The sequence below is a fragment of the Anomaloglossus baeobatrachus genome, chromosome 2 (genome assembly GCF_048569485.1).
Source record: "Anomaloglossus baeobatrachus isolate aAnoBae1 chromosome 2, aAnoBae1.hap1, whole genome shotgun sequence".
NCBI classification, from domain to species: domain Eukaryota; kingdom Metazoa; phylum Chordata; class Amphibia; order Anura; family Aromobatidae; genus Anomaloglossus; species Anomaloglossus baeobatrachus.
The window spans coordinates 512,077,435-512,099,241 of record NC_134354.1 but is presented as its reverse complement, the minus strand read 5'-3'; the positions used below and the strand labels follow the sequence as shown (position 1 = coordinate 512,099,241).

Here is a 21,807-nt window from a genome sequence, read left to right as displayed (position 1 = left end):
TTCTCAGGGTGGGAAGGTCCATAGTTATTGGGCCTTCACAGCCTAAAAGTAGCAGGCCGCAGGCGCCCCAGACGTGGCGCATCCACTAGATGCGCCAATCCTGGCGCTTCACCCCAGCTCATCCCGTGCCCTGGTGCAGTGGCAAATGGGGTAATAAATCGGGTTGATACTAGCTGTAAGGTCACCTGGCATCAAGCCCAGCAGTTTGTGATGTCATGGCGTCTATTAGATACCCAACATCATAAACTGTCAGTACTAACAAAAAAAAAACGACAAAAGAAATTTATTTGAAAAAACAGTCCCCAAAACATTCCCTCTTTCACCAATTCCAATTTATTGTAAGAAAAAAAATAAAGGGGTCCCACGACAACTCTGGACCGTCTAGAATATGGGGGGGAGACACTCAGGGAACGTATCCCCCATTTTCTAGGAGTGCTGTCACGCTCCCCGGCTCCCCTGCCACGCTCCCCGGCTCCCCTGCCATGCTCCCCGGCTCCTTTGCCAGGCGTCCCCCGCTCCACGGCCTCCATGCTCCCTCACCTGCGTCCTCCAGGCAACCCGGTCCCCGGTCCCGGCGCCCATCTGCGATACTGAGCGCTCCTGCCTCCTGTGCACCACTCCCTGCTCTGGCTTCTGGCACCCGGGCCTCGCGCATGCGCATTAGGGCGCGCGCGCGGTCATTGACCCTCTCTTAAAGGGCCAGCGTCCTCCAACAGGATATTGAAGATTCAGGTGCAGGGTATATAGGGGGTTCCTTTCCAAGTGGGCGGGGCCTGTTCTTCGTGTTTGCTAAGCTAGGAGTCAGGTCTCCCTGTGCCATTATCTCGTACTTACCTATCTCTCTTGTAGAGCCGCTCCTGTCTCGCCAACCGGTCCTGACGGTTCCAGAACCCCGAACGGACTGTCCGCCATCCTCTCAGTTCCTACCGTCTCCGATCCCTGGATCCGTGTGGTGACCGACCTCCCCGTTCCGCTGGTTTCGGACCCTGCCTGACATCATCTCGGCCTCCGAACCTGCGCTCTGTCACCCGGACTACCTTCAGAGACTCCGTGGTCCCAGGGACTTCTACACCCACTCCTCTGAACGGACTGTCCTGCTACCCGTAGTGCTTCGGCTACCGGGCACCTTGCCCTCGGTGGGGTGCTCAGTCCAGTGGATCCACCTCCTGGGCCTACCCGTCATCCTGGTCCTAACAAGTGCAGACCCTTCATGTGAAGAGTGTGGGTGCAATGAATCTGCACTCACTCTCCCCGGGTCCACAGCAGCAGAGTCCATGTCGTAATGGTTGCTACAAAAGCTGCAATGCCCTGCTCATGAGGTAAGGGCATGCCTAATCAGGAGAACTATTCTACATTTCCAAATATTGGTATTTGCTGATATTATTGCTATTCCACCTACTATATATTGGGGATAGGATCTTGGAGATGGAATACCCCTTTAAGTCCAGTTATCCAGCTGAATGAATACTTAACAATAGAGCTCGCTATTTAGATGTGTTTTCTTGTGGCGTATAACGGACTCTCATGTTTGGTAGTCATTCAGCAGGGCAACTATAAAAGCAAATCCCTCCATTTGGAAATGGAGGTACGGTGTACGGTGTATACGGTGTATACCTGTGATCACGTGTATACGGTGTATACCTGTGATCACGTGAGCGGGGACCGGAAAAACCGTCCTGAATCATGATCTCCAGGGTCTCAGCTAGCCCTGAAACCCCGGAGATTTTCTGATGCTGGGGGGCACTATTCACTTATTTCTGCCTGCTGTTTATAAACGGCAGATCAGAATAAGGCTACATTAACACGACCGATCCATTTTTGTGGTCTGCAAAAAACAGTCCGTTTTTATTCACGGGTGCATCCGTGTGGCATCCTTTTTTGTTCCGTAGACGGTCCGTATGTCATCTGTTTGTCAACCGTGTGCCTTCCGTTTTTTTTGTGTACTGCAAAAAAACTGAAGGAGGGTAAATGCATAAATTTACCCAGGATCCATAGCTTCATCCTACATGAGGCGGTCACATGTTCACTCCAGCTCTCCTGATCAGCTCTCCTGATCAATTATGTTCCTTACCTCATGAGCAGGGCATTGCAGTAATAATAATAATTTATTCATTTATATAGCGTTATTAATTCCATAGCGCTTAGCGCTGTATGTCTTTGGAGTGTGGGAGGAAACCGGAGTACCCGGAGGAAACCCACGCAAACACGGGGAGAACATACAAACTCCTTGCAGATGGTGTCCTTGGTGAGAATTGAACCCAGGACCTCAGCGCTGCAAGACTGCAGTGCTAACCACTGAGCCACCGTGCCGCCCATTTAGCTTACAGATGCATAACCACCACTCACTGTGTCTGAACACAGGAAGCTGAGCTGACAGCCGCTCTGTGCATGCATCAGCGTCTATTGTGAAGGAGAGGGCCGCGGGGGATCAACGCTGCACAGGTACCGTGGGACACCGGGGAACACCGGTGGGGTTATAGGGGGTGCCCTGGCAGGGCCTGGGGAGGAGTTTTCTGTCGCATGTGTCATGATACATGCGACAGAAATGAGAGGAGTAGGGTGAATGTGGCCGGCGCGCTGCTGTGCGCGCGGCCATCTTGGAGTTCTGGGAGGGCATCAGGGGGGGCACTTTGGCGACACCGGGGGACTGGAGGGGACCGGGGAGGAGATTTATCATGTTTGTTCATGCCAGATGGGAGATAAATTATTTTTTACCGGCGCTGTCATTTACTGTAACGTGATCATCGATGTACGGTGTATACCTGTGATCACGTGAGCGGGGACCGGAAAAACCGTCCTGAATCACGATCTCCAGGGTCTCAGCTAGCCCTGAAACCCCGGAGATTTTCTGACGCTGGGGGGCGCTATTCACTTATTTCTGCCTGCTGTTTATAAACGGCAGATCAGAATAAGGCTACATTAACACGACCGATCCATTTTTGCGGTCTGCAAAAAACAGTCCGGTTTTTTTCACGGGTGCATCCGTGTGGCATACGTTTCCGTTCCGTAGACGGTCCGTATGTCATCTGTTTGTCATCCGTCTGCCTTCCGTTTTTTTTGTGTACTGCAAAAAAACTGAAGCAGGGTAAATGCATAAATTTACCCAGGATCCATAGCTTCATCCTACATGAGGCGGTCACATGTTCACTCCAGTGCCATTTTCTACTGCTTTTAACAGCGTAGAGCGCTCTGGTGATTTTCTTGTGCTTGTGCACTTCATATCAGTCTTTTCTGTCATTATAATGGCAGAAAGACACATAATGTCCCACTCTCCTGCATTTTGTAATTTTGCACCCTTTGGTGCCTTTCATGTGGCACTAAGGGGTGCTTAGCTTTGTATTTAGCCAAAAAAATGAAAAAAAAAAATGACATAGGGTTCCCCCTAGTTTTGTAGCCAGCTAGGGTAAAGCAGACGGCTGCAGCCTGCAGACCACAGCTGGCAACCTCACCTTGGCTGGTAATCCAAAACTGAGGGCACCCCACGCTGTTATTTTAAATTAAATGAATAATTAAAAAAAAAACACGTAGGGGTCCCCCCAAAATTGGATCACCAGCCAAGGTAAAGCAGACAGCTGGGGTCTGATATTCTCAGACTAGGGAGGTCCATGGTTATTGGACTCTCCCCAGCCTAAAAATAGCAGGCCGCAGCCGCCCCAGAAGTGGCGCATCCATTAGATGCGCCAATCCTGGTGCTTCGCCCCAGCTCATCCCGCGCCCTGGTGCGGTGGCAAATGGGGTAATATATGGGGTTAATACCAGATGTGTAATGTCTCCTGGCATCAAGCCCTGGGGTTGGTGAGGTCAGGCGTCTATCAGATACCCGACATCACCAACCCAGTCAGTAATAAAAAAAAATAGACGACAAACACATTTTTATTTGAAAAAATACTCCCCAAAACATTCCCTCTTTAACCAATTTATTAGAAAGAAAAACAAATCCAGGTCTGGTGTAATCCAAGGGGTTGCCATGACGATTCGCACTGTCCCAGTCATTGTAGAGCAGAATGTTCCCCATTGGCTGGGAGAGCAATGCAGTGACCTGAGCTAACATCAATGGGTCAGCCCAGGCCACTGCAGGGCATGACAAGTGCTGCTGTCAGCGAGGTACATTACCTGCGCTGATCTCCAGCACTGCTGACAGCCCCTGTCACTGAGTTCAATGACCGCCGCCTTCACAGCCAAGTATCGTGAGAGGCCCGTGACGTCACCGCTAGTCAGTCTCGGGTCAGAAGCGAGAGAAGGTGATGTGATAAGCGGTGGCCATGGAGGACAGTGACAGCGCTGAGGTCGGGATGGCGGGACTTCATCACCGCAGGTAAGCCGAGCGGGACCATGTGTGCAGAGTGTGTGTGCAGAGTGTGTGTGTACGTGTGTACATGCCGCGGGCAGGAGGGGGCGGAGCGAGCTGAGCGGGGAAGTGTGGGCTTCCTGCACGTAACTAGGATAAACATCGGGTTACTAACCAAAGCGCTTTGGTTGGATACCCGATGTTTATCTTGGTTACCAGCTTGTGGCAGGCTGCCAGCGATGGCTCCTGCACACTGTAGCTGTAAAAAGCCCTACTTTTTGCTGCTAGAACCGTTCTCGAACGTATCTAGAACTATCGAATTTTAGCAAAAAAGCTCGAGTTCTACTTCGATCTAGAACAGCCCCAAAATCACTCGAACCGCGAACTGGAGAACCGCGAACCGCGCTCAACTCTAGTCACCACTTCCGGGTTATCTCTAGTGACCAACACTAAAGGGGAATACAAAGTCTCCTCCAATTAGAAGGACCCAATCCTGACGCGCTCTCGAAGTGAGTGGAGGTTGCACTCATTCACAAGCGCTTCCAGGTTGTGAGCTTCCAGAACCTTTGCGTCTGAGCCAATTAACGCAGACCAGCACTGCTGACATGCCCCACTTCATCCTGTGGGACAATCATTGCTCACAATCACCTCTGGAACTCACATCGCACCATGTGTGCTTCCTCATAATGACATCAAACCTGCAGTGCCGTAACTATAAACTTCGGGGCCCCAGGGCAAAACTTCATAGTGGGGCCCCTCAACATTTCAATTACTAGAGGTTGGTCGGAACGTGGTGAAGCCTGCTACGCATTGTTGTATACAACACACAGGCTTCACCACGTTCTGCAAGACCTTTAATAGATTTTGTTTATGATGCAAGTTTTAGAAGTTAAATATTCAGTGCATATGTTTGGAAAATTAATAAGGTAAATAATTCCAAATATTGCACAATTTTCAAATAACTGTATATGTTTATTAAATTTAAGTATTTTTAAACAGTATATATTTAAACTTTGTTCACTTAAACATAACATTACCAATTTGTTCAGTTTTAAACAGCTACTTAAACATTTGTTTCCTAACTTTCAGAGAAGCGAATTCATCAATTACTTTGTCAAAGTTGATCTGTTGAGCTCGATCATTCTCAATTCAAAGTAAAGCTAAGCTGCTGAGTCTTTCTTGAGCCATAGTACTTCTCAAGTAGTTTTTTATGTGTGATTATGGAGACTTCCCCCTTCTCCCCTCCCTCCCCCTCGCAGCAGTATAGACCTGCAGACTGGAGAGGGGCAGAGCTTCTCACAATTTGTCACAGAGATATTTGTGTCTGCTGAGACTGTCTGTCTCCTCTCAAAACAAGACCTCAGTGTCAGTGCACGTCGCGTTGCGGCCGCTGCCTGAACTATTGGCTGACTGCCTGGCGCGACACCACACGATCAGCTAACAGTCTACTGTCTGCCATAGAGCACCTGTTGCTAAGCAAAATAGCGTTTCCCCGTTTACAGAAAACAAACAAAAAACATTTACGCTTGCACTTTCATGGATCTTTTTGTTATTTTTATTAACTTTAAACTTGAATAATGTAGGAGCTGGGTATTTATGAGAAATTAAAGTATTAAAATACAATTTTTTTACCATCAGTTTGGGGCCCCTTGGGTGGCTGGGGCCCCGGGGCAGTACCCCGGCTGTACTGGTTGTAGTTACGGCCCTGCATACCTGCATAGTGACATGCATCCAAAAATTGGAGGAAAAAGGGGCATAAATCCAAAAGAGCCATACATTACTCCTATTGCACCCCATTTATAGCAGTATGCATTAATAAACACTTTTTGAGAGTCTGTAACAGTTGACTTTCCTTTTTATTGTATTAGACACTAGCTAAAGGAGTAAGAAATATATGTTATCCATCTCCATGACCCCAATAAGGATCACAGTGCATAGACAATATAATATTTGAAACAAATGGTCATATTTTCCTTGAACTCTGAAGCTTTTACATACTGGGCTAAAAAGAAGTTTGAGGATTTAAAGGCAAATCCCCAACTACAACACTATAAGGCTAGGTTCACACACTGCGTTTTTTTGACGCTGCGTTTTTGTGCGTTTTTGCAGCAAAAAAACGCACAAAAACGCACCCGCGGCAAAAAAAGCGGCAAAAAAGCGGCAAAAAACGCGTGCGTTTTGCCGCGATTTGGTGCGTTTTTTGCTGCGTTTTGCTGCGTTTTTGCTCACTGCTTCTTTATGCGTTTTTTATCAGTTAACAAAAAAAAAAGGTCTGATGTCATTTCCTTCTTCAATATGTTCTTCATTCTCCACTAGTGTATGCAGGAGAGCAGACAGCTGCAGAACTACAAGGCTCAGCATACTCCATCCAATAGTGCATGCGGGAGAGCAGACTGCAGCTGCAGAACTACAAGACTCAGCATGCTCCATCCAGGACTGTATGCTGGAGGGAGAGTCAGAGGGAGCAGACCTACAAGGCTTAGCATCCTCCATCCAATAGTGTATGCAGGAGAGCAGACAGCAGCTGTCGAACTACAAGGCTCAGCATCCTCCATCCAATAGTGTATGCAGGAGAGCAGACAGCAGCTGTCGAACTACAAGGCTCAGCATCCTCCTTCCAGGACTGTATGCAGGATTTCTTTGCCCCCCCCCCAAAAAAAAATGACGTGGGCTTCGCCATATTTTGTATGCTAGTCGGGTACAGCAGGCAGGTACGGGCTGCCCCCAACCCCCAGCTGCCTATTTGTACCCAGCTGGGAACCAAAAATATAGAGAAGCCCTTTTTTTTTTTAATTATTTCATGAAATAATTAAAAAAAAAATGACGTGAGCTTCGCCTAATTTTTGTGTCCAGCTGGGTACAACTAGGCAGCTGGGGATTGGAATCCACAGTGCAGGGTGCCCATGCTTTCTGGACACCCCCACTGCGAATTGCAGTCCGCAGCCACCCCAGAAAATGGCGCTTTCATAGAAGCGCCATCTTCTGGCGCTGTATCCAACTCTTCCAGCTGTCCTGATGCTGGGTGGCTTGCTGGGTAATAATGGAGTTAGGGCTAGCTGTATATTATCAGCTGGCCCTAAGCCCAAAATTCATGGTGTCACGCCAATATTAGACATGGCCACCATGAATTTCTAGTAAAGATAAAAAAACCACAACACACAGAAAAATATTTTTATTAGAAATAAAACACAACACAATTAGTGACTCCATCTTTATTGAAATAAAGAACCCCCCCCCCCGCAGTAATCCTGGGTCAAGGGTCCCGCACCGTCCAATCCGGATCCAATATCATCTGATCGGCTTGCTAGAAGGCAAAGCTATCAGATGATGTGTCAGGATCAAGTGCCTGAATCACATAACTCATCAGCTGATTGTATAAAAGCCGTTTATACAATCAGCAGATGCATCGGTGCAAAAAAAAAAAATAAAAAATACTCACTTATGTGCTGATTACCGGCAGGTCCTGCAGCGGAGTCTGATCCCGTCCGATCGCTGCAGCAGCTGCCGGTAATCAGGGATGAAGTCTCCTGACGCATCCGCTGATAGGTGAAGCCGGCCGGCCGCTGGCGTCAGCCCGAGACTTACGATCAGCTGATGCGTCAGGTGACTGAATCAGATGATCCATCGCCAGGTCCTGCATCCTGCAGGCATACGTACCCGGGGAGACTGCACACACCCGGAGCGGCGATACCGTGACAAGATCTGGGAGCGGGCATGGCACCGGGAGGCTGCAGACAGGTGAGTATAACTTTTTTTTTTTTCTACTGTTCACTTTTGCCGCTTCCACCTCCTGCCCGTACATGGCGCCGCACGGCAGCTACATGCACAGGACTGGAGGTGGAAGCGGCGGTGACGGTACCGGGAGGATTCACGCTTCTGTATTTACTGACAGAAGGAATCCTCTTCCTGTACATGTCACTTTACTGCCCACCTCCTGCGTTTATAGTTGCGTTTTTGGTCTTAGAAACGCACCAAAACGCACCAAAACGCAGCTATTTGCGTTTCTCATTGCGTCTTTCAACATCCCATTGCACTCAATGGATGAAAAGCGCAGTGAAAAACGCGGGAATAATTGACATGCTGCGTTTTTGTGGCACCACAAAAACGCAGCTGAAAAAAAACGCTGTGTGCAGACAGCAAAAATGAAAACTCATAGACTTTGCTGGGGAAGCAAAGTCATGCAGTTTTCTGAGCAAAAACGCACCCGAAAACTGCGCAAAAACACAGCGAAAAACGCACTGTGTGAACTTACCCTTACAGACAATTCAGATAAAGCAACTAAAGGACATCTCTTTGTTAAGTCCCTTGCTGGAGACTGTATCTAAGCAGAAGATCCATTTCGCTTTCCTTTAGACGATCATTTTATTCTAGTCTCCCCTTGGCGAGATCGCAGGGCACCGATGGAATATCATGGAACCAATTGGTTACCTATTGAAGGCCCATTTTTTGCCATCTTGACACTCCTGAAGCCAAGCCTGTGAGCTTTTGCCTCAGTGCCTACCTCTTTATTCAGCAAAATAGTCCTTTCTGGAGAACCAACCTGCATGGATGTCCTATGACCTGCACATTAACTCTGTACGGTTATTCTTCTAAGTATTTTGAAGTCAATAGGCATTGACTTCAAAATACTTTATACATTGTTTAATAAAGCGTTAACGTTTTTCTAAAATGGTCATAAACTCATACACCTTATAGCTCTCTAAAGTCATGACTATCCTTCAGGGCTCTAGCATGTCATAGGTATCCATAGGTATCCTTGGAAGTCAACATTACTCTGAAACATTTTTGAAATAATGGTCCTACATCTTTTTAAATGAAAAGCCTTCAGTAGAGTACAATAGATTTTATGAATGAGGCTCTCAGTTGATTTGTTTTCCCAAATGTCCTGTTACTACTACATTACCACTATTAAAATCCTGTCTGAAACTGCTTTTTTTCTATTTACTTTTTATAGGACTATAAATAACAATGTACCAAATCGCTTTCTTGATTATAACCTAAAACATTTGTTTTCCTCATAAACTATATAAAAGTTTAGGCAACGACTCCGACTCTTTAAATCTAATGAATAAGGTGACAAAATTATATTGTTTTAACTGCAATTGTCAATCTTACATTATAATTCCATTTTTATGTAAGGCCAATGCAGCTTTTTAAAGCAACAAAAAGCAACGGAAGGAACATGAACAAGCAGACAGCATATAATTGGAGAAAAATTACTGAACCGAAAATATATTGTATGGTAAATAACAGAACTCAATTGAAGGAACCTCTGCAATTCTAAGTAAGTTAAAGACCATAAATGTTTTTTTCCATTTATCTTTTGTGATGCCAATTTAATTTTTATACACAGATACAATTAAACATTTCTTTTTTAATAATATTAAAAGAAACAGTAACCAAATAGTTACCTGGAGGTGATGGTGTGGATTTAGTGATATTCTGAAATCCTGGGAAAATAAAGAAATATAATCATTATTGTGCTGCCACTCAAATAGAATTTCTAAAATTCTTACTTTAAAAATCTCAGCAATGAAAATAAATTTAAAAAAGTTTTCCTTATCTCATTTTGTAATTATGATGTATGGTTATATCTCCAGTTAACACTATCATTAAATAATTATGGCTGTGTACCCCTCAGAATGATTGTATTGTTTGTCATTAGAGATGAGCGAATGCTGTGAAATTTTAATTTGCCGACTGCAGCATTTAACACAAAAGTTAGGTTTGTGGCCAATAAATTTGTGCAAATCACATAACTAAAATGCTATTGATTGCCAGGAAAATATGTACAGAACTTTGAAATCAACTAAAAACCTTTTGAACTCTGTAATGTAAAAAGAGTCTTTTTAACCCCTTAGCAACCATTGATATGCACAAAAACAGTGGTAGTTAAGGGTCCTCATTCCCTCATCGCTATTTTAAAATGGCTATTGGAGATAAGTACACTGACAAGCAAAAGGGTAACTGTTATGAACTTTTGACTTTCAGTCTCCATATCTCATCATCCACTTTAATTATCTCTTGTGCATTACCTCCTGCTACCCTTGTGAAAATGAAAGATTTGCGGTAAAAGCAAAAATTTTTTTGGGTAAAAATGCATTTTTTTCATTTTCACGGCTCAACGTTAAAAAATTCTGTGAAACACCTGCAGGTTTACAAGCTTAACAAGCATCTAGATAAATTCCTTGTGGGGTCTACATTCCAAAATGGGGTCAGAAGTGGGAGGTTTCCACTGTTTAGGCACATCAGGGTCTATGCAAAAACAACATGGCGCCCGCTATCTATTCCAGTAAAAAAGGAAAGGAAAAAAGGTGCACCACCAATAATGAGAGAGGTTGTAAACAATGAGTGCTCACCCGTGCAGTAGAAAATACATGTAAAATGGAGAAAAAGTACTGCACATGAACGGGAAGCACAACCGACCAAATATATAAGAAAAGAACATGACCTTAATTGATACAAAAATAAAAAACGCTAAAACCAAAACTCATACAATAATAGAAACAGGACAAGAGACACAATATAATAAACTGACCGTTATACAATATCATAAATATATCAGATAATAGCATATCATAGAATGTACAAGGTTATATATATATATATATATATATATATATATATATATATAAACTGTGCAAACCTGTACTCAGAAATAAATATGCAATTATATACAAAATACACGAATACCAATATAGCTAGGTCTACTCACAAGAGAATAAACCAGGCACCTAGTCAGGAGGCCAATTCATCTGCATGATAAAACATGAAGTAGCAAAGAAACCTGTGACCAAATAGTCATAGCACTATGGCCATGCTAACCTCCCATGTATGATGCATTGATCAAGATTAACTCTGTGTACAGAGAATTATGGAGAACGATCATGGAGAGCAACAGAGGAGTCCCATGGGGAGCAACAGGCTCCGATCATTGCTGTGCCACCGGTAAGCACAAATGCCTGAAGGACCTTGCATGACGTCATAGCCATGTGACCAGTCTGGTATGAATGTTGTACAGACATTGGCTTACAGACTGGTCAATGACTATGACATCATCGAAGGTCCTGGAATCAGGAAGGTGGAATCATACCCTCACTGTCAGCCTGCTTTTTGCTCTGTACAGAGCGATGTAGCAGAGCTGACAATCCGCTCTCTTCTTCTCTCTCTGTAAAGACACTTGTCTTTACAGAGTAATGAAGCAGAGTTGACATTGCTGTCTTGTGGATTGACGAAGGATTTTTTTTATAATAAAGATGGAGTCTCTAAATGCTTTTTTTGCTTTATTTCTAATAAAAGTTTTTTTCTGTGTTGTGTTTTTTTTTTACTGTTTACTAGAAATTCATGGTGGCCATGTCTAATTTGGCTTGACACCATGAATTTCAAGCTTAGAACCACCTGAGAATACAAAGCTGGTATTAACCCCTTTATTACCCAGCGTGTCACCACCACCAGGGCCACTGATCGAGTTGGGTAAAACGCCTTGAAATGGCACTAAGAAACAATGCGTCCTTTCCATTTTGATCACCAGTCAAGGTAACGCCAGGCAGAAGGGGGTGGCAGCTCATAGCCATCCGCTTTATCTACACAGAGAATCAAAAATGCCGCGGAGCGCTACATCATTTTTTTAAATTATTTATTTTTATACAACTATATAGTTTATATATATATATATATATATATATATATATATATACAGGTCTGGCAAACATCAAGAGACCACTGCAAAATTTTCAGTTTTTCTGATTTTTCTCTTTATAGGTATATTTTTGAGTAAAATGTAAATTGATGTTTTATTCTATAAACTTGTATTTTCAGAAAATAAATACAAATTTTTCTGCTTGGAAATTTGGAGACATGCTGAGGCTGTTTCAATATGGTGTTTTGAAACAGCCTCAGCAAAACAATTGTCAGACCTGTCCCAATTGTCAGGTCTGGCATACCTCTTGGCTCTGTAACAGCAGGTAGGTCTCCAGGTTTCACTTTACCACCAAGCCACTTTAACCCTGTATATTATTTATCTGACAGCACATGCTTATGGAGTTTATGGTGGATAAACAAGTGACCTTGTGTGTCCTACCCTTTCTTCTATGTGTTATATAGGAGTTTAACTGTTAGGACTGTGATCCTTATTATCTTGCATTTGATCCTACAGTATGTTTTTTATCCAAGGGTATGCTATTCCCCAATTGGGACTTCTTTTCCTCCTCCAAACATCTTTTTTTCTGGTATTTTTACATGTTGTAATCATTCGAGTTTTTAATCTATCTGCCAATTTTCTGGCTGTATTTATGCACATTTTCTACAATAAAAAGCAGCTTAAAAGAAAACTATATGGCATGTTTATTTACCCATCAATTACCTTATATTTACACCGTCAATTACCCCTATATCTCTATGGTTTCTCATTAATGTCCTTATGGGGTTAAGGTATTACAATGAGATCTAATTGTCTTGGTAATTTTTTCATAAGATCAGGTTTAGGTCAGAAAAAAAACTTAACAAAAAAGCCCTGTGTGAACATAGCCTAAAAGGGATATTCCCATCTCCAAGATCCTATCTGAATATGTAGTAGGTATATTATTAATGATATTTGCAAATGCTTACAATTAGAAATATAGTATAAGTATAGTTCTCCTGATTAGCTATATTGCTTACCTCATGTGCAGGGTATTGCAGCTTAGGTAGCTATGATTATATTCACTCAAATAGTGACATTTAGTTAAGGCTGCTTTACATGCGTCAATTTTCGTGCGATCGCATGAGCGATCGCACCCTCCCCCATTGTTTGTGCGGCGCGGGCAATTTCTTGCCCGTGTTGCACAAAGTCGTAAACCCCTGTCACACTACGTACCTTCCAAATGACCTCGCTGTGGGCGGCGAACATCCACTTCCTGAAGGGGGAGGGACGTTCGGCATCACAGCTGCGTCACACAGCGGCCGGCCAATAGAAGCGGAGGGGCGGAGATGAGCGGGACGTAAACATCCCGCCCACCTCCTTCCTTCCGCATTGCCGGCAGGATGCAGGTAAGCTGTGTTCATCGTTCCCGGGGTGTCACACGGAGCGACGTGTGCTGCCTCGGGAACAATGAACAACCGGCGCGCAGAAGGACGTTCGATTTTTAGGAAATGAGCGACGTGTCAACGAGCAACGATAAAGTGAGTATTTTTGCTCGATCACAGACGCTCGTAGCTGTCACACACTACGATATGTCAAACGATGCCGGATGTGCGTCACTATCGAGGTGACCCTCACGACATATCGTTAGATATATCGTAGCGTGTAATGTGCCATTAAGTCAGTTAGTTGTTTGTGGTCATAACAATAGATATCTAAGCTGCAATGCCCTGCAAATGCGGTAAGCAACATAGGTAATCAGGAGAACTATACTACATAGCTATTATTATTACACCTACAACATATTGGGATATGATCTTGGAGATGGGAATACCCCTTTAAACCTTTCTTCGATTTTTAAAGATTATTTTTTTAATATTACCAGATAGGCTGTGTAATTTGTTTGAAGAAAAACATGCAGCAGAGCAGAGAGAAATGATATCCCTGCACTGCCGCTCTCTGTTCTACAGAAGGCAAGGCTTATTAAAGGCAACCTGTCATGTAAAAAACGCTATTAGTCTGCAGATACTGTAAGATGTTAATTAGAGTTTAATAGTGTTCTTAGCCTGCCCGCCACTTGCACATTGAACCCTGCTGCCAGGAGGAAAGAAACTTTTATATTCCTGGCAGCGTTCGGGTTTAAGGCGAGCTTCACATGCTGCGACATCGCTAGCAATTGCTAGCGATGTCAAGCGCGATAGCACCCGCCCCCGTCGCACATGCGATATGTGGTGATTGCTGCCGTAGCGAACATTAACGCTACGGCAGCTTCACACGCTTATACCTGGTCGGCGACGTCGCTGTGACCGCCGAACAATCCCTCCTTCAAGGGGGAGGTGCGTTCAGCGTCACAGCGACGTCACCGCGATGTCACTAAGCGGCCGGCCAATAGAAGCGGAGGGGCGGAGATGAGCGGGACCTAACATCCCGCCCACCTTCTTCCTTCTGCATTGCTGGCGGGACGCAGGTAAGGAGATGTTTGTCGTTCCTGCGGCTTCACACACAACAATGTACCGGCAGCAGCAGCGATATTATGAAAAGGAGCGACGTGTCACCGATCACGATTTTTGACGTTTTTGTGATCGGTGATTGACGCTCCTAGGGTTTACAAGCTGCGATGTCGGTAACGGCGCCAGATGTGCATCACTAACAACGTGACCCCGACGATATATCGTTACCGTTGTCGCAACGTGTAAAGCCCACCTAAGTCACTGGGATGTCGCAAGCGCGGGTTCAGTCATTACTGTGTGTATGAAAAGCGCCGGCTGTTACCATGCCCTCCAACTGACTGGTTCAGCATTAGGAAGCTGTCAGTCAGTGTGGGGGGACACATTTACAGCCGCCATTCTTGATACAGAGTGAAGACTGAACACGCATATGCGCCACTGAAACTACTGAAACCCAAATGCTGACCAGTGGATTAAAGTTAATTTTATCCAGTCAGCGGGGTTTAATGTGCAGGCACCAGGCAGGTTTTAAACACTATTAACCTGCTGATTGACCCTATATTTTCATGTTTATAACCTTTTTTCATGTGACAGGTTCCCTTTAAGCATGCGGTTTACAGAACAGCAGGATTATGGTGCCAGCAAACACAAAGGATGTCAAAATCCCAGTGCGGTGATGTCATCACACTGTGTGTGCGATGACAGTGCTATTATCCTGGATTTGGTGAGTATATGATGTTTATTGTTATTAAAATGTGTGGTGGGGCTGTGGGGACATCATAAAATATATCCCCATACATTGCGGGAGTTCTGGGGGGGCTCTAATACAAAGTAAGTAGTACTATGGGAGCCCTTATACATTGTGAGGGGCCCTTATACAGTATGGAGGGCCCTTATACAGTAAGTGGGTCCCTAATTTTTTGTGGTAGGCACTTATATAGTGTGGGAGCTAATGCAGGGGCTGTTATGTAGCATAGGAATTAATGTGGGGGTCACAATACAGAATAGGAGCTAATTCAGGGGCCATTGCACAACATGCAAGCTAATGTGGGGGTAATTATACAGCGTGGAAGCTAATGAGGAGGTCATTATACAGCGTGGGAGCTAATGTGGGGGTCATTATACAGCGTGTCAGCTAATGCAGGGGCCATTATACAGTTTGGGACCTACCTTGGGGGCCATCTTACAATGTGAGGGCCATCATTCAGTGTGAGGGCTACTCTAGGGTCTGTCATAAACATTGGGAGCTATTTAACAGTGTGGGGACTACTGTGGGGGGCTGTCATAAACTGTGGGTACTACTTTGGGGGCCATTATACAGAATGAGGGTCATCTGAGGCAAATATATAGTTTGGGGGCTACTGTGGGGACCATTAGTCAGTGTGTTGGTTACTGTGGGGGCTATTATACTGTGATTAGGCCATTATACAGAGTGTGCACCATTATGATCTGTTTAGGGTGAGCTCTAGGTCCATCATACTGTGTATAGGGTAGCTGTGGGTCTACCATACTGTGTATGAGAGAGCTGTTGGATAACCATATTGCCTATAGGGGAGCTGTGAGACCATCATACTGTGCATAGGGGAGGTGTGGGACCATTATACTGTGTATAGGGTAGCTGTGGGCCCATGAAATGGTGTATAGGGGTGCTGTGGACCCAATGTATTGTGTGTAAGGGAACTGTGGGCCCAACAGACTTTGCAGAGGGGAGGTGTAGGGCATCATACTGTGTAAAGGGGAACTGTACATTGGGGGACTCAAGGGACATTATTAAATGTTATTTAGAAACTTAACCTTTATTGTTATAGGGGAACTCAGGGTATTGTAACAGTCAAAGGTGCACAGGGAATATTATTACTTTCTATAGGCAAAATGTGGTCACTTTTCTAGGGCACTTGCAAAGGGTTTTAATTTTTTCTAAGGGCAATTTTACCATCTAGAGGGCACAAATGAGGCATTACACTATGTAATGGGCACGGTGGTGGGCATTATTATGTGGGGGGCACGGTGGTGGGCATTATTATGTGGGGCAGTTGGTCAGCTTATTCAGTAACTGAACCCCTAGTTATGCCTAATGAATAGCTGTATTATTAATGTATACAATTTAGCAATTATAGATTACCTTGCTTCACTTTCGTTACTGGAATGAATGCCTTTGTGTCTTCTGTGGCATACTGTAAATAAAAGCAAATTAAACTCATCAGTATGAATGACAAAAAGAATTGTTATAAACAGAACACACACAACCAATGACATAGATAGTAAACAACAACTGGAAGACTTCCCGAGCTTACAGCTTTAATTTTGGAAAGTACAGGGAAATCGAGGACCCTCTTATTGTTTACTTATGCAGCATCAATAACTTCCGCTGCGTTTGACACAGCACAATATCTGGGTAACACATTGTAATAATTATACATGTGTTACAGACAAATAGAACAGTTACTTACAAGATCCATTAGATAAGATCCCTACTATATATTAGCTTACAATGTATAAGCTGTAGATACAAGAGATCTGGGAAATTAGCAACCAGCTTTAGACATGTCAGATGGAGGTAGAATTGGAATATTTTACATCAGGTTATATGCTTATCAGAAAAGAAGGGAATTTTGTTACTTACCGTAAATTCCTTTTCTTCTAGCTCTTATTGGGAGACCCAGACGATTGGGGTATAGCTACTGCCTCCGGAGGCCACACAAAGCACTACACTAAAAAGTGCAAGGCCCCTCCCCTTCTGGCTATACCCCCCCGTGGTGTCACGGGTTCTCCAGTTTTAGTGCCAAAGCAAGAAGGAGGAAAGCCAATAACTGGTTTAAACAAATTAACTCCGAGTAACATCGGAGAACTGAAAAACCGTTCAACATGAACAACATGTGTACCCGCAAACAACAAAAAAAATCCCGAAGGACAACAGGGCGGGTGCTGGGTCTCCCAATAAGAGCTAGAAGAAAAGGAATTTACGGTAAGTAACAAAATTCCCTTCTTCTTCAGCGCTCTATTGGGAGACCCAGACGATTGGGACGTCCAAAAGCTGTCCCTGGGTGGGTAAATAAATACCTCATGTTAGAGCTGCAAAACAGCCCTCCCCTACGGGGAAATCACTGCCGCCTGCAGGACTCTTCTACCTAAGCTGGCATCCGCCGAAGCATAGGTATGCACCTGAGAATGTTTGGTGAAAGTGTGCAGACTCAACCAGGTAGCTGCCTGGCACACCTGTTGAGCCGAAGCCTGGTGTCGTAGTGCCCAGGACGCACCCACGGCTCTGGTTGAATGGGCTTTCAGCCCTGAAAGAACCGGAAGCCCTACAGAACGGTAGGCTTCCAGAATTGGTTCTTTGATCCATCGAGCCAGGGTGGCTTTAGAAGCCTGCAACCTCTTGCGCGTACCAGCGACAAGGACAAAAAAAGTGCATCGGAACGGCGTATGGTCGCCGTGCGGGAAATGTAGATTCTGAGTGCTCTCACCAGATCTAGCAAACGTAAATCATTCTCATACCGGTGAACCGGATGAGTGCAAAAGGACGGTAAGGAGATATCCTGATTAAGATGAAACGAGGATACGACCTTAGGGAGAAACTCCGGAATGGGGCGCAGCACCACCTTGTCCTGGTGAAACACCAGGAAGGGAGCCTTGGATGACAGAGCTGCCAGCTCAGACACTCGCCGAAGCGATGCGATCGCAACGAGAAACGCCACCTTCTGTGACAGGCGAGAAAAGGAAACTTCCTTCAGAGGCTCGAAAGGCGGCTTCTGGAGAGCAACTAGAACCCTGTTCAGATCCCATGGATCTAACGGCCGCTTGTACGGGGGTACGATATGACAAACCCCCTGCGGGAACGTGCGCACCTTAGAAAGACTTGCTAGACGCTTCTGAAAAAACACGGATAGTGCTGAGACTTGCCCTTTGAGGGAGTCGAGCGACAAGCCCTTTTCTAACTCCTATTGTAGGAAGGAAAGAAAAGTAGGCAATGCAAATGGCCAGGGAGACACTCCCTGAGTAGAGCACCAGATTAAGAAAATCTTCCACGTTCTGTGGTAGATCTTAGCAGACGTGGGCTTCCTAGCCTGTCTCATGGTGGCAACGACCCCTTGGGATAATCCTGAAGACGCTAGGATCCAGGACACAAAGGCCACACAGTCAGGTTCAGGGCCGCAGAATTCCGATGGAGAAAACGGCCCTTGGGACAGTAAGTCTGGTCGGTCTGGTAGTGACCACGGTCGGCCGACCGTGAGATGCCACAGATCCGGGTACCACGATCTCCTCGGCCAGTCTGGTGCGACGAGTATGACGCGGCTGCAATCGGATCTGATTTTTGCGCAGTACTCTGGGCAAGAGTGCCAGAGGTGGAAACACATATGTGAGCCGGAACTGCGACCAATCTTGCACTAAGGCATCTGCCGCCAGAGCTCTGTGATCGCGCGATCGTGCCATAAATGCCGGGACCTTGTTGGTGTGCCGAGACGCCATTAGGTCGACGTCCGGCACCCCCCAGCGGCAATAGATTTCCTGAAACACGTCCGGGTGAAGGGACCATTCCCCCGCGTCCATACCCTGGCGACTGAGGAAGTCTGCTTCCCAGTTTTCTACGCCCGGGATGTGAACTGCGGATATGGTGGATGTTGTGTCCTCCACCCACATGAGGATTCGCCGGACTTCCTGGAAGGCTTGCTGACTGCGCGTCCCTTCTTGGTGGTTGATGTATGCCACCGCTGTGGAGATGTCCGACTGAATTCGGATCTGCTCTCTTTCTAGCCACTTCTGGAAAGCTAATAGGGTAAGATACCCTGCCCCGATTTCCAGAACATCGATCTGAAGGGTGGACTCCTGCTGAGTCCACGTCCCCTGAGCCATGTGGCAGAGACAAACTGCTCCCCACCCTGACAGACTCGTATCTGTCGTGACCACTGCCCAGGATGGGGGCTATGACAATGAGGTGAGAATAAGCCACTATTGCAGAGAGTCCTCGGCCGTCTGGGAAAGGGAGACTTCCCTGTCCAGGGAGGTTGACTGCCCGTCCCATTGGCGGAGAATGTCCCATTGCCGTTGGCGCAGATGAAACTGCGCAAAGAGAACTGCCTCGATGGCTGCCACCATCTTCCTTAGGAAGTGCATGAGGCGCCTTAAGGGGTGCGACTGGCCTTGAAGGAGAGACTGCACCTCTGTCTGCAGTGAACGCTGCTTGTTCAGCGGAAGCTTCACTATTGCTGATAGAGTATGAAACTCCATGCCGAGATACGTTAGTGATTGAGTCGGAGACAGATTTGACCTTGCCAAATTGATGATCCACCCGAAAGTCTGGAGAGTCTCCAGCGTAACATTCAGGCTGCGTTGGCATGCCTCGAGGGAGGGTGCTTTGACGAGTAGATCGTCCAAGTACGGGATCACCGGGTGTCCCTGAGAGTGCAAGACTGCTACCACTGCTGCCATGACCTTGGTGAACACCCGTGGGGCTGTCGCCAGACTGAATGGCAGAGCTACGAACTGAAGATGTTCGTCTCCTATCACAAAACGTAGAAAACGTTGGTGCTCCGTAGCAATTGGCACGTGGAGATAGGCATCTTTGATGTCTGTTGAGGCAAGGAAGTCTCCTCGAGACATTGAGGCAATGACGGATCGGAGGGATCCCATCCGGAACCGCCTGGCGTTCGCGTGCTCGTTGAGCAGTTTCAGGACCAGAACAGGACGGAAGGAACCGTCCTTTTTTGGAGCCACAAAGAGATTGGAGTACAAACCCTCGCCCTCGTTCCTGAGGGGGGACAGGGATCACCACTCCTTCTGCTCTTAGAGCGTCCACCGCCTGCAGCAGGGCATCTGCTCGGTGGGGGGTGGGGCCGTTCTGAAGAATGGAGTCGGAGGACGAGAACAGAACACTGTCCTGTGCACGTGAGCACAATGTCCGTCACCCACCGGTCTGTGACCTGTGGCAGCTAAATGTCGCCAAAGGCGGGGGAGTCTGCCATCAACCGCGGATGCGGCGAGAGAGAGAGAGCTGAGAGTCCTGAGGAGACCGCCTTGGCAGCGGTTCCTCCGACTGCCTTCCTTGGGCGTGATTGAGCCCGGCCGGAATCTGAGCCCGTCTGAGGTTTTGTAGCCCTTTTGCACGAGGACAATTGGGACCTGCCCGAGCTTGGGAAAGACCGAAACCTCGACTGTACTTTTAGGACAGTATTAACAGGGTAAGTCGCAGTGCAGACATTGCGGGGTTACAGACGCCTCTGCGGTACAGATGTCCCTGTGCTCAAGGCCAGCTGCGCAAGAACAGCTGAAAAGGTTAGGTTGCCTATACGGCTGTGGATGCCGGAGCAACCGACACGCCGATAGCTTCCTAGACAGATTTCAACCAGAGTCCATCTGTCTGTGAATGGCATCTTTAAGTGAAGCCCCATCTCCAGTGCAACTATGGCTCTAGATGCAAGCCTGGAGATTGGAGAATCCACCTTTGGACCCTGGGTCCAGCGCTGACCACGTCAGGGGAAAAGGGATAACGTGTATCCTAAAAACGTTTGGAGAAGACGCTTATCTGGTAAGCGTGGTGTTCCTGGACTGCTTCTCTGAAGTCAGCGTGGCCAGAAAAATACTCAATATCTGTGTGAGATACTGAAAAGGGACTTCTCCTGTTCGTCTCCTATCTCCACTGGGGGAGCTGAGGGAGAAAGATCCAACCTTCCATTGATGGGCGGTATAGGATCATTCCGTATGGCGTTACCACCCGGTGTATCCGGATTGAGAGCGATGTCAGTATCAAAGCCCTGAAGAGCTGCCTTTTGGTCAAGTAGATTGCCCATGGCCTGTCTGGACTGCAAGTCTCTATATTATGACTACTCCGTCCCTGTCCATGGACAGGGTTGACAGGTGGTTTCTTTGGCCACAACTAGTAGAGACCCCGGCAGACGAAGTGCTAGAGACCCCGGCAGACGACGTGCTACAGGGGAGCATGCACACAATGGGACGGTGTCATGAACAGCCTCCCATGTAGTAAAAACAGCACTGAAAATCTGTGTTGCTTTTTTGCCGCTGCCGACTAGCTATCTAGAAGTATATAGCCAAGATTGGTGACCGTACAGTGCAATGTATAGCATACAGGCATAAAGTACAAATGACCACTGCAGCACAAGCAATACAAGCAGCATAGAAGCCTGTGCCCTGGCACCCCTGCTCTTCTGCTGCTGTATACTAGTCACCTAGGGGAATATAGCCCAGAAGAGTGACCCTACAGTGCAATGTATAGCATACAAGCACAAGTACGAATGAACACTGCAGCACATGCAATACAAGCAGCATAGAAGCCTGTGCCCTGGCACCCCAGCTCTTCTGCTGCTGTAGACTAGTCATCTAGGGGAATATGGCCCAGAAGAGTGACCATACAGTGCAATGTATAGCATACAAGCACAAGTACAAATGCATACTGCAGCCCATGCAATACAAGCAGCATAGAAAAAAACCTGTGCCCC

At 46.2% G+C, this 21,807-nt stretch overlaps 1 protein-coding gene across 17 annotated transcripts in view; it reads right to left on the bottom strand.

Moving 5' to 3' along the window:
* ABI3BP (ABI family member 3 binding protein) overlaps nt 1-21,807 on the bottom strand; it is a 566,204-nt gene that overhangs the window by 293,688 nt on the left and 250,709 nt on the right. For all 17 annotated transcript variants that reach the window (XM_075336532.1, XM_075336540.1, XM_075336538.1 and 14 more), the window contains exons 7-8: nt 16,476-16,527; nt 9,700-9,738 (exon numbers count right to left, since the gene is read on the bottom strand). In XM_075336532.1, the coding sequence (XP_075192647.1) occupies nt 9,700-9,738; nt 16,476-16,527 (91 nt within the window). The remainder of the gene's footprint in view (nt 1-9,699; nt 9,739-16,475; nt 16,528-21,807) is intronic.